The sequence below is a fragment of the Somniosus microcephalus genome, unplaced genomic scaffold, assembly GCF_052327205.1.
Source record: "Somniosus microcephalus isolate GS21.2 unplaced genomic scaffold, FLI_Smic_1.0 unresolved_chr2, whole genome shotgun sequence".
NCBI lineage: Eukaryota > Metazoa > Chordata > Chondrichthyes > Squaliformes > Somniosidae > Somniosus > Somniosus microcephalus.
In genome coordinates this window covers 90321000-90333845 of record NW_028225180.1, presented here as the reverse complement: position 1 = coordinate 90333845, position 12846 = coordinate 90321000, and the positions used below count along the sequence as shown (strand labels likewise).

At 58.3% G+C, this 12846-nt stretch overlaps 1 protein-coding gene across 1 annotated transcript in view; it reads left to right on the top strand.

Annotated features, from left to right (window-relative positions):
* The window catches only part of LOC147093004 (phosphofurin acidic cluster sorting protein 1-like), a 28504-nt gene that overhangs the window by 15179 nt on the left and 479 nt on the right, over positions 1–12846 (top strand). The window contains exons 3-10 of the mRNA XM_085975767.1: positions 938–1027; positions 4110–4235; positions 5989–6133; positions 8113–8204; positions 10591–10686; positions 11088–11147; positions 11763–11920; positions 12799–12846. The exon at positions 12799–12846 is cut by the window's right edge and continues 46 nt beyond it. Of these exons, the coding sequence (XP_085831893.1) occupies positions 938–1027; positions 4110–4235; positions 5989–6133; positions 8113–8204; positions 10591–10686; positions 11088–11147; positions 11763–11920; positions 12799–12846 (815 nt within the window). The remainder of the gene's footprint in view (positions 1–937; positions 1028–4109; positions 4236–5988; positions 6134–8112; positions 8205–10590; positions 10687–11087; positions 11148–11762; positions 11921–12798) is intronic.

Sequence of the window (12846 nt, the reverse complement as noted above, 5' to 3'; positions counted from 1 at the left end):
CCGTGGGAGGGGCTCACTCCCCCACGCCGCCACCTCACCCCCCACTCCCGGTTTCCCCGTTTCTCAGTGATGGGGTTTGGGCTGGGGACTCGTGGTGAGGCCTCCCGGTGTCTCAGACCCTGTCTCCAGTTGGCTGTGGGGATTGGGCTGGAGTCTCTCCTGGGAGCTGGCGGGGCGTGTGGGGTACGGAAAGGGGCGTGCGTGGGGATGGGACGTACGGGGGCGGGGGACGGGACGTGCGGGGGGACGGGCGTGCGGGGGAGGGGCGTGCGGGGTACGGGGCGGGGCGTGCGTGGGGACGGCATGTGGGGGGGGTGGGGTGAGCGGGTGACGGGGCGTGCGGGGTACGGGGCGTGCAGGAGACGGAACGGGGCGTGCGGGGGGATGGGACGTGCAGGGGTGCGGGGCGTGAGGGGGCGGGGCGTGCAGGGGACGGGACGGGGCGTGCGTGGGGATCGGGCATGCAGGGGGACAGGCGTGCGGGGGCGGGGCGTGCGGCTGGCGGGGCGTACAGGGCGGGTCGTGCGTGGGGATGAGACGTGCGGGGGGACGGGCGTGCGGGGGCGAGTCATGAGGGGGGACGGGGGCGGGGCGTGAGGGGGCGGGGCGTGCGGGGTGCGGGGGACGGGGCGGGGCGTTTGGGGGGCGGGGCGTTTGGGGGGCGGGGCTTGCGGGAGGCGGGGCGTGCGGGGGACGGGACGGGACGTGCGGGGCGTTTGGGGGGCGGGGCGTGCGGGGGACGGGGCGTGCGGGGGACGGGATGGGATGTGCGGGAGGCGGGGCGTGCGGGGGGCGGGGCGTGCGGGGTCCGAGGCGTGCGTGGGGATGGGACGTGCGGGGAGTGGGGGGCGGGGCGTGGGGACGGGACGTGCGGGGGGCCGGACGGGGCGTGCGGTGTAAGGGGTGAATTTTCTAACATCTTTCCCTCGAAATGCAGGGGTCGAAACGCGTGCTGCGATCCAACGAGATTCCTCTCCCGACCAGCAGCCTGATGGAGACTGATCTGCAGCTGACCTTTTCCTTGCAGGTACCTCTCTGACATTTCTCTCCTCTCCCAAGGGACTGGTTCCACCGCACTGGGCAGTCTCGGGTCCCTCGCCCATGGGCCGCTGCCTTCATCTGTGAGCCCAGGCACCAAGTTTCCGGCTATTCAACTGTGGGGGCATCACAGCTGAGCCCCATCCTGTCCGCACTGCACACGCAAACACGTACGCACATGCATAAGAATGAAAGAAATAGGAGCAGGAGTCCGCCATTCAATAAGATCATGGCTGATCTTTGACCTCAACTGCACTTTCCCGCTGGATCCCCATATCCCTCGATTCCCTTAGTTTCCAAACAATCTATCGATCTCTGTCTTGAATATACTCAACGACTGAGCCTCCACAGCCCTCTGGGGCAGAGAATTCCAAAGATTCACCACCCTCTGAGTGAAGAAATTCCTCCTCATCCCAGTCCTAAATGGCCGACCCCTTATCCTGAGACTGTGACCCCTGGTTCCAGACTCTCCAGCCAGGGGAAATCACCCTCCTGCATCTACCCTGTCAATCCCCCTCAGAATCTTGTATGTTTCAATGAGATCACCTCTCATTCTTCCAAACTCCAGAGAGTATCGGCCCATTCTACACAATCTCTCCTCATAGGACAGCCCTCTCATCCCGGGGATCAGTCTAGTGAACCTTCGTTGCACCGCCTCCAAGGCCAGTATATTCTTCCTTAGATAAAGAGACCAAAACAAGACTCTCACGCATGCACGTGCTCTGACTTGCATGCATGGATGCGCTCAAACTCTCAGGTGGGGTGGAGGGATAATGGGGAGAAGGTGGGTCAGTGGGGTTGGGGGACATGGGAGAAGGTGGTTAGGTGGCGTTGGGGGATATAGGAGAAGGTGGGTCGGTGGGGTTGAAGGATACGGGGAGAAGGTGGGATTGGGGGATACGGGGAGAAGGTGGGTCGGTGGGGTTGAGGGATACGGGGAGAAGGTGGGTGGGTGGGGTTGAGGGATACGGGGAGAAGGTGGGTGGGTGGGGTTGGGGGATATGGGGAGAAGGTGGGGTTGGGGTATGGGGAGTGGGTGGGGTTGGGGTATGGGGAGTGGGTGGGTGGGGTTGGCGATATGGGGAGAAGGTGGGTGGGGTTGGGGATAGGGGGAGAAGGTGGGGTTGGGGTATGGGGAGTGGGTGGGGTTGGCGAATGGGGAGTGGGTGGGTGGGGTTGGCGATATGGGGAGAAGGTGGGTGGGGTTGGGGATATGGGGAGTGGGTGGGTGGGCTTGGCGATATGGGGAGTGGGTGGGGTTGGGGTATGGGGAGTGGGTGGGTGGGGTTGGGGGTATGGGGAGGGGGTTGGGGATATGGGGAGTGGGTGGGTGGGGTTGGGGATATGGGGAGTGCGTGGGTGGGGTTGGCGATATGTGGAGAAGGTGGGGTTGGGGTATGGGGAGTGCGTGGGTGGGGTTGGGGATATGGGGAGTGGGTGGGTGGGGTTGGGGATATGGGGAGTGGGTGGGTGGGGTTGGCGATATGTGGAGAAGGTGGGGTTGGGGTATGGGGAGTGCGTGGGTGGGGTTGGGGATATGGGGAGTGGGTGGGTGGGGTTGGGGATATGGGGAGTGCGTGGGTGGGGTTGGCGATATGTGGAGAAGGTGGGGTTGGGGTATGGGGAGTGCGTGGGTGGGGTTGGGGATATGGGGAGTGGGTGGGTGGGGTTGGGGATATGGGGAGTGCGTGGGTGGGGTTGGCGATATGTGGAGAAGGTGGGGTTGGGGTATGGGGAGTGCGTGGGTGGGGTTGGTGATATGGGGAGTGGGTGGGGATGGGGGAGTGGGTGGGTGGGGTTGGGGATATGGGGAGTGGGTGGGGTTGGGGATAGGGGGAGTGGGTGGTTGGGGATATGGGGAGTGGGTGGGTGGGGTTGGGGATATGGGGAGTGGGTGGGTGGGGTTGGCGATATGGGGAGTGGGTGGGTGGGGTTGGGGATATGGGGAGTGGGTGGGTGGGGTTGGGGATAGGGGGAGTGGGTGGGGTTGGGGATGGGGGAGTGGGTGGGTGGGGTTGGGGATATGGGGAGTGGGTGGGTGGGGTTGGGGATATGGGGAGTGGGTGGGGTTGGGGATATGGGGAGTGGGTGGGTGGGGTTGGGGATAGGGGGAGTGGGTGGGTGGGGTTGGGGATATGGGGAGTGGGTGGGGTTGGGGATAGGGGGAGTGGGTGGGTGGGGTTGGGGATAGGGGGAGTGGGTGGGTGGGGTTGGCGATATGGGGAGTGGGTGGGTGGGTGGGGTTGGCGATATGGGGAGTGGGTGGGTGGGGTTGGCGATATGGGGAGTGGGTGGGTGGGTGGGGTTGGCGATATGGGGAGTGGGTGGGTGGGGTTGGGGATATGGGGAGTGGGTGGGTGGGGTTGGGGATATGGGGAGTGGGTGGGTGGGTGGGGTTGGCGATATGGGGAGTGGGTGGGTGGGGTTGGCGATATGGGGAGTGGGTGGGTGGGGTTGGCGATATGGGGAGTGGGTGGGTGGGGTTGGCGATATGGGGAGTGGGTGGGTGGGGTTGGCGATATGGGGAGTGGGTGGGTGGGTGGGGTTGGCGATATGGGGAGTGGGTGGGTGGGGTTGGCGATATGGGGAGTGGGTGGGTGGGTGGGGTTGGCGATATGGGGAGTGGGTGGGTGGGTGGGGTTGGCGATATGGGGAGTGGGTGGGGTTGGGGATAGGGGGAGTGGGTGGGTGGGGTTGGCGATATGGGGAGTGGGTGGGTGGGGTTGGGGATAGGGGGAGTGGGTGGGTGGGGTTGGGGATATGGGGAGTGGGTGGGTGGGGTTGGGGATATGGGGAGTGGGTGGGTGGGGTTGGGGATATGGGGAGTGGGTGGGTGGGGTTGGCGATATGGGGAGTGGGTGGGTGGGGTTGGCGATATGGGGAGTGGGTGGGTGGGGTTGGCGATATGGGGAGTGGGTGGGTGAGGTTGGCGATATGGGGAGTGGGTGGGTGGGGTTGGGGATATGGGGAGTGGGTGGGTGGGGTTGGGGAGAAGGTGGGCTGGAGGGAGGTGGGTGAGAGGGGGTATTGTATCCATGCTGATGGCTGCTTTCTCTCTGCTTCGCCTCCAGTATCCTCATTTCCTGAAGAGAGACGCCAACAAACTGCAGATAATGTTGCAGAGGAGGAAGAGGTACAAGAATCGCACCATCCTTGGCTACAAAACCCTGGCAGTGGGGCTCATCAACATGGCCGAGGCAAGTACCAAGGACCAGGACCTCCCGACATCGCTCTCTGCTGCCCCGGCTCGGTGTAAATGGTGCGGGCTCCGTCGGCGCTGACTCAGTCCCACACCGGGCGAGATCAGGCTAACTCAGCATAGGCCGGGGATGGAGCCTGGGCCTTTCCTGCTCTGACCGTGGGGATCAGTCCCACAACGGGCTGGGCATTTATCACAAGGCCATTGGGTTGTGTTCGATAACCACAATCCTTAGAGGAAATCAGCCTGGCAAGATGCTGATTGGTGAATTGGAAGTGATTCCCTCATCCATGCCATTCCAGACTCGACACTTCCATCGCTTTTCTGGCCCGGCCTCCCGCCCTCCGTAAACTCCAGCTCATCCGAAACCCTGCTGCCCCGTGTCCTAACTCACACCCAGTCCCGTTCACACATCACCCCCTGTGCTCACTGCCCCGTGTCCTAACTCACACCCAGTCCCGTTCACCCATCACCCCCTGTGCTCACTGCCCCGTGTCCTAACTCACACCCAGTCCCGTTCACCCATCACCCCCTGTGCTCACTGCCCCGTGTCCTAACTCGCACCCAGTCCCGTTCACACATCACCCCCTGTGCTCACTGCCCCGTGTCCTAACTCACACCCAGTCCCGTTCACCCATCACCCCCTGTGCTCACTGCCCCGTGTCCTAACTCACACCCAGTCCCGTTCACCCATCACCCCCTGTGCTCACTGCCCCGTGTCCTAACTCGCACCCAGTCCCGTTCACCCATCACCCCCTGTGCTCACTGCCCCGTGTCCTAACTCGCACCCAGTCCCGTTCACCCATCACCCCCTGTGCTCACTGCCCCGTGTCCTAACTCGCACCCAGTCCCGTTCACCCATCACCCCCTGTGCTCACTGCCCCGTGTCCTAACTCACACCCAGTCCCGTTCACCCATCATCCCCTGTGCTCACTGCCCCGTGTCCTAACTCACACCCAGTCCCGTTCACCCATCACCCCCTGTGCTCGCTGACGTACATTGGCTCCCGGTCCGGCAACGCCTCGATTTTAAAATTCTCATCCTGGTGTTCAAATCCCTCCATGGCCTCCTCGCCCCCCCTCCCTATCTCTGTAACCTCCTCCAGCTCTACACCCCTCCCTATCTCTGTAACCTCCTCCAGCCCTACAAATCTCCCTATCTCTGTAACCTCCTCCAGCCCTACAACCCTCCCTATCTCTGTAACCTCCTCCAGCCCTACAACCCTCCCTATCTCTGTAACCTCCTCCAGCCCTACAACCCTCCCTATCTCTGTAACCTCCTCCAGCCCCACAACCCTCCCTATCTCTGTAACCTCCTCCAGCCCCTACAACCCTCCCTATCTCTGTAACCTCCTCCAGCCCTACACCCCTCCCTATCTCTGTAACCTCCTCCAGCCCCTACAACCCTCCGTGATCTCTGCGCTCCTCCAATTCTGGCCTCTTGAGCATCCCCCAATTTCCATCGCTCCACCATTGGCGGCCGTGCCTTCAGCCGCCTGGGCCCCGAGCTCTGGAATTCCCTCCCTAAACCTCTCCGCCTCTCTCTCCTCCTTTAAGACGCTCCTTAAAACCGACCTCTTTGACCCAGCTTTTGGTCGCCTGTCCTAATATCTCCGTATTTGGCTCGGGGTCTGATTTACGCTCCTGTGAAGCGTTTTACTTCGTTAAAGGCGCTGCATAAATGCTGTATAAATGCGTTGTTGCTGCTTCAGGTCCAAGGTCTCTCCCGACTGACCGTTCCACTGTTTCCAGGTGATGCAGCATCCTAGCGAGGGAGGACAGGTACTTGGTCTCCACAGCAACGTCAAGGAAGCCTCGGTGCTTGTTGCTGAAGTGAGGATTGACTCCTTGTCCAGTCAGCCCATCGACCACGAAGGCCCCAAAGTGAAGATGTCCGGTAAGAATATCTGTTCCCTCACCCCCCCCTCTCCTCCTCCTCCTCCTCCTGAGGTCCCACGGGCCCAGGTCACCCTCTGGAGAGCCTCAGCCACTCTTCAGGAGTCTGGCATGGTAGCGTAGTGGTAACATTACTGGACTAATGATCCGGAGACGGGAGTTCGAATCCCACTACGGCAGCTGGGGAATTTCAATAAATCTGGAATAAAAAGATAGGACCAGTAATGGTGACCATGAAAGTACTGGATTGTCGCTAAAAACCCATCTGGTTCACTGATGTCTTTTTTTGGGGAAGGAAATCCGCTGCCCTTACCCGGTCTGGCCGATATGTGACTCCAGACCCACAGCAATGTGGTTGACTCTTAATCGCTCTCTGAAATGGCCCAGCAAGTCACTCAGTTGTACCAAACCTCGACAAAGAACAGCGGTTCAAGAAGGCGGCTCACCACCACCTTCTCGAGGGCAGCTAGGGATGGGCAATAAATGCTGGCCTTGCCAGCGACGCTCACATCCCGTGAACAAATAATTAAAAAAAAAAAAGTAGACTTTAGCAGTGAATGTTGGCATGGATATTCGACTGCGAGGGCATCACAGCTGAGTGCGATCCTGTCCCCAACAGCCGCGCACACTTCTATTTGTCATCGGACAAATGATCAGGAGTAGGAGCCCTGCCTGATTTTTTTTTTCACCCACTCCCCCTTTCCCTAACCCAGGCGGAAATAAGGAAAATTTTAGCCTCCCACTGTTGCCGGGGGTGAGAACAGGCTAACTCAGCACAGGCCTGGGATGGAGCCTGGGCCTTTCCTGCTCTGTGCAGCCCGCTCACCCTGTTTACCATGACGCACGAGACCCAGAAAAATTCCTGCGGCTGCTTCCCTTCGGGAATGCCGGTGGGATCGACCATCGCCAACCCTTCAGGATCGCCCTGGGGTCTCCAGGCCACTGCTGGGAGCAAAAACCCGGGAGCAAAATCGTCGTTTTCCTTTTAACACTTTATTATTTTTATTCATAAGAATATTGGAGATGAGAAAAAAGGCTGTTTGACCAGGTGGGGCTGTTAGTGGCGGGAGGTCTTGTGGTGAAAACACCAGGAATATAAACGAAATGGTAGAATTTTAAAGGGGTGCAGGAACAGAGAGACCTGGGGTGGGCGTACACAAGTCTTTGAAGGTGGCAGGGCAGCTTGAGAAAGCTGTTAAAAAACACACGGGATCCTGGGCTTCATAAACAGAGGCACAGAATACAAAAACAAGGAAGTTATACTAACCCTTTATAAATCACTGGGTTAGGCCCCAGCTGGAGTATTGTGTCCAATTCTGGGCACCGCACTTTAGGAAGGATGTCGAGGCCTTGGAGAGGGTGCGGAGGAGATTTACTAGAATGGTCCCAGGGATGAGGGGCTTCAGTTAATGTGGAGAGACTGGAGAAGCTGGGATTGTTCTCCTTGGAGCAGAGAAGGTTAAGGGGAGATTTAATTGAGGTGTTCAAAATCATGCAGGGTTTCAATCGAGTAAATAAGGAGAAAGTGTTTCCAGTGGCAGGAGGGTCGGTAACCAGAGGACACAGATTGAAGATAATCGGTAAAAGAACCAGAGGGGAGATGAGGAGAATGTTTTTCCGCAGCGAGTTGTTGTGATCTGGAACGCGCTGCCTGAAAGGGCGGTGGGAGCAGATTCAATAGTAACTTTCAAAAGGGAATTGGAGAAATACTGGAAAAGGAGAAATGTGCAGGGCTGTGGGGAAAGAGCGGGGGGGAGTGGGACTAATTGGAGAGCTCGTTCAAAGAGCCGGCACAGGCACGATGCTGATCTGTGATTCCACCCAGAGTTGGTCACTCCAGTGAGAACCAGCGCAATGTTAGGGCCGTGATGTTTAACTGACGTTCGCTGCCTGTTAATTGTCTGAGGGATACGGGCACAAGATTGTATTGAGTGAACTGGCGAGTGTGTCTGAGGCTGAGATGGGTTTCGTTCCCTGCAGATCGGTCCCCGGACATCGACAACTACTCCGAGGATGAAGACGACAGCTTCTCATCGGAGCAAGAAGTCAGTGATGACCCGATACACGGGCAGGTAATTCTGGAAACGCCAAGCACGATATTCTCCTTTCTGCATTTCTCCTACCACCTAAAGGCAATAACTCTTCACTGGGGTACGGGTTCCACACACACTGACTCTCACTGGGGTATGGGTTCCACACACACTGACTCTCACTGGGGTACGGGTCCAACACACACTGACTCTCACTGGGGTACGGGTTCCACACACACTGACTCTCACTGGGGTACGGGTTCCACACACACTGACACTCACTGGGGTACGGGTTCCACAGACACTGACTCTCACTGGGGTACAGGTTCCACAGACACTGACTCTCACTGGGGTACGGGTTCCACACACACTGACTCTCACTGGGGTATGGGTTCCACACACACTGACTCTCACTGGGGTACGGGTTCCACAGACACTGACTCTCACTGGGGTAAGGGTTACACACACACTGACTCTCACTGGGGTACGGGTTCCACACACACTGACTCTCACTGGGGTACAGGTTCCACACACACTGACTCTCACTGGGGTACGGGTTCCACACACACTGACTCTCACTGGGGTACGGGTTCCACACACACTGACTCTCACTGGGGTACGTGTTCCACAGACACTGACTCTCACTGGTGTACGGGTTCCACAGACACTGACTCTCACTGAGGTACGGGTTCCACACACACTGACTCTCACTGGGGTATGGATTCCACACACACTGACTCTCACTGGGGTACGGGTCCCACACGCGCTGACTCACTGGGGTACAGGTACCACACACACTGACACTCACTGGGGTAGGGGTTCCACACACACTGACTCTCACTGAGGTACGGGTTCCACACACACTGACTCTCACTGGGGTACGGGTTCCACACACACTGACTCTCACTGGGGTACGGGTTCCACACACACTGATTCTCACTGGGGTACGGGTTCCACACACACTGATTCTCACTGGGGTACGGGTGCCACAGTTACTGACTCTCACTGGGGTACGGGTCCCACACGCACTGACTCACTGGGGTACAGGTACCACACACACTGACTCTCACTGGGGTACGGGATCCACAGTTACTGACTCTCACTGGGGTACGGGTTCCACACACACTGACTCTCACTGGGGTACAGGTACCACACACACTGACTCTCACTGGGGTACAGGTACCACACACACTGACTCTCACTGGGGTACGGGATCCACAGATACTGACTCTCACTGGGGTATGGATTCCACAGACACTGACTCTCACTGGGGTATGGGTTCCACAGATACTGACTCTCACTGGGGTACGGGTTCCACACACACTGACTCTCACTGGGGTACAGGTACCACACACACTGACTCTCACTGGGGTACGGGATCCACAGATACTGACTCTCACTGGGGTACAGGATCCACAGATACTGACTCTCACTGGGGTACGGGTTCCACAGACACTGACTCTCACTGGGGTAGGGGATCCACAGACACTGACTCTCACTGGGGTAGGGGATCCACAGATACTGACTCTCACTGGGGTACGGGTGCCACACACACTGACTCTCACTGGGGTACAGTTCCACAGACACTGACTCTCACTGGGGTACGGGTTCCACGGTTACACTGACTCTCACGGGGTAGGGGTTCCACGCACACTGACTCTCACTGGGGTACGGGTTCCACACACACTGACTCTCACTGGGGTACGGGTTTCACAGACACTGACTCTCACTGGGGTACGGGTTCCACACCCACTGACTCTCACTGGGGTACAGGTTTCACAGACACTGGCTCTCACTTGGGTACGGGTTCCACACACACTGACTCTCACTGGGGTACGGGTTCCACACACACTGACTCTCACTGGGGTATGGGTTCCACACACACTGACTCATTGGGGTACAGGTTCCACACACACTGTTTCTCACTGGGCTACGGGTTCCACAGACACTGACTCTCACTGGGGTACAGTTCCAGACACTGACTCTCACTGGGATACGGGTTCCACACACACTGACTGTCACTGAGGTACGGGTTCCACACACACTGACTCTCACTGGGGTACGGGTTCCACAGACACTGACTCTCACTGGGGTACGGGTTCCAGAGACACTGACTCTCACTGGGGTACGGGTTCCACAGACACTGACTCTCACTGGGGTACGGGGTCCACACACACTGACTCTCACTGGGGTACGGGTTCCACAGACACTGACTCTCACTGGGGTACGGGTTCCACAGACACTGTCTCTCACTGGGGTACGGGTTCCACACACACTGACTCTCACTGGGGTACGGGTTCCACAGACACTGTCTCTCACTGGGGTACGGGTTCCACACACACTGACTCTCACTGGGGTACGGGTTCCACACTCACTGACTCTCACTGGGCTAACCGAACCCTCCTTTTTTTTCTGCCTCCCCCGAAAGGATTTATATTTCGAAGACGAGGAGGTCGGGAAACGCAAGAAGGTGCGAAGGAAATTGCCGAACTCGGCCGCCATCTCCCGAGCAGGAATTGGCAACGTAAGGAGCGCTTGACCTTCCAGCGCGGTGTCCGAGGAGTTAACCTTGACTCATGCGTTTGGCGCAGGAACGGGATTGGGCTGCGGCGAGGGTCGGGGCCGCTGTGGGTTTGGGGATCGCCGTGACTACCTGTCCGCTGGGTTTCTGCAGGCACTGGGGTGTAGGGTCCCGGTGAAACGATGCTGGTGTGTGGGTGGAGGAACTGACAGAGATTGGCTCCCTGCTGCACCCCTCGCTGAGGCCAGGGGGGAGGGGATCCCTGGGCGGGGAGCGGGCAGCACAAAGGGTGCTGAGGCCAGTGGATTCAAAAGAAGGTGGGGGCAGGGGGAGATTGGTCAGCTGAAAAATGATCGGAAGGATTGTTTGTGGAGTATGAATTAATTCTCTTGTTTATTTTGCAGCAACAAAATATTAAACAGAAGTTCGTAGCTTTACTCAAGAGATTCCGAGTTTCCGATGAGGTGAGTTCTTGGTGCATTTGAAGCAATAGATACCGAGCCCCCTACACACAGAGCAGGAAAGGCCCAGGCTTGATTCCCGGCCTAGTGCCGAGTTGGCCCGATCAGGCCTGGTGTGTGGTACTGCGCACGGACCCGTGTCTCCTGGGTATGTCTCTTGAGCTGGAGGCTTAAGGTTGGTGAGTGACCCTTGTCGTTAAGTTGTCTGTCGGGCCTGGCCGAGGCTGATGCGGTCGTTGAAACGTATAAAATTCTGACCGGGCTGGACAGACTGGATACAGGGAGGATGTTTCCCCTGGCTGGGGGGTCTAGAACGAGGGGTCACAGTCTCAGGATACAGGGTAGGACATTTAGGACTGAGATGAGGAGAAATTTCTTCACTCAGAGGGTGGTGAACCTGTGGAATTCTCTACCACAGAAGGCTGTGGAGGCCAAGTCACTGAATATATTTAAGAAGGAGATCGATCAATTTCTAGACACAAAAGGCATCAAGGGGTATGGGGAGAGAGCAGGAATATGGTGTTGAGAGAGAGGATCAGCCATGATCATATTGAATGGCGGAGCAGGCTCGAAGGGCCGAATGGCCTACTCTTATTTTGCTATGTTATTTCCCCTCAGGTGCTCGCCCTGGAACACGTGTCCACCGAGCAGATCCAGGAAGTGGAGGAGGACCTGGACTTGCTGTACGACAGCCTGGAGTTGTACAACCCAAGTGACAGCGGCCCCGAGATGGAGGAGACAGAGAGCGTCCTCAGCACCCCCAAGCCCAAGCTGAAGTATGTGAGCCCCCTGCTTTTCGGGCTGAGTTACAGCGTCTAGTCCAGGGTTGTGTAACTATACCACTGGCATGCAGCAGGGACAACGAGAGACTTCATTCAGCTTTTCTCCCCTGTTACAGACGGTTTTACTTGTAGGGTTAGTTATCTGCCTGCTCCCAGGAAACCGCCAGGGCCCCTCGGCCTGCTCCCAGGAAACCGCCAGGCCCCACTGAGGCCTGCTCCCAGGAAACCGCCTGGCCCCACTGAGGCCTGCTTCCAGGAAACCACCAGGCCCCACTGAGGCCTGCTCCCAGGAAACCACCAGGCCCCCTCAAGGCCTACTCCCAGGAAACCACCTGGCCCCACTGAGGCCTGCTCACAGGAAACCGCCAGGCCCCTCGAGGCCTGCTCCCAGGAAATCGCCATGGCCCCTCGAGGCCTGATCCCAGGAAACTACCAGGGCCCCTTCAGACCTGCTCCCAGGAAACCGCCAGGCCCTACTGAGACCTGCTCCCAGGAAACTGCCAGGCCCCTCGAGGCTTGCTCCCAGGAAACCGCCAGGGCCCCTCGAGGCCTGCTCCCAGGAAACCGCCAGGGCCCCTGGGCTATTACGAGGTTCTGGCATGACTCCTCTCTGATGTGTTTTTTGCGGCGAGTAGTTGCTAAAGTTCGGGCGCGTTCCCATTATGAGCAGAGCTCAAACTCCTGTTTGCCCGGGCCCTGTGGCAACACAATCGGGGACTGAAGGTGCCATTTTAGATTAGGCCCACCCTGTGTCTTGCATGACATCCTGTCTCTATCGGAGAAGCTTGCGGCTTAATCCTCGGGCTTCTGTGACTCCCTCCGTCTCTCTCTCTCTCTCTCCCTCCCTCTCTCATTCTCTTTCTCTCCCTCAGGCCGTTTTTTGAGGGGATGTCTCAGTCCAGCTCCCAGACCGAGATCGG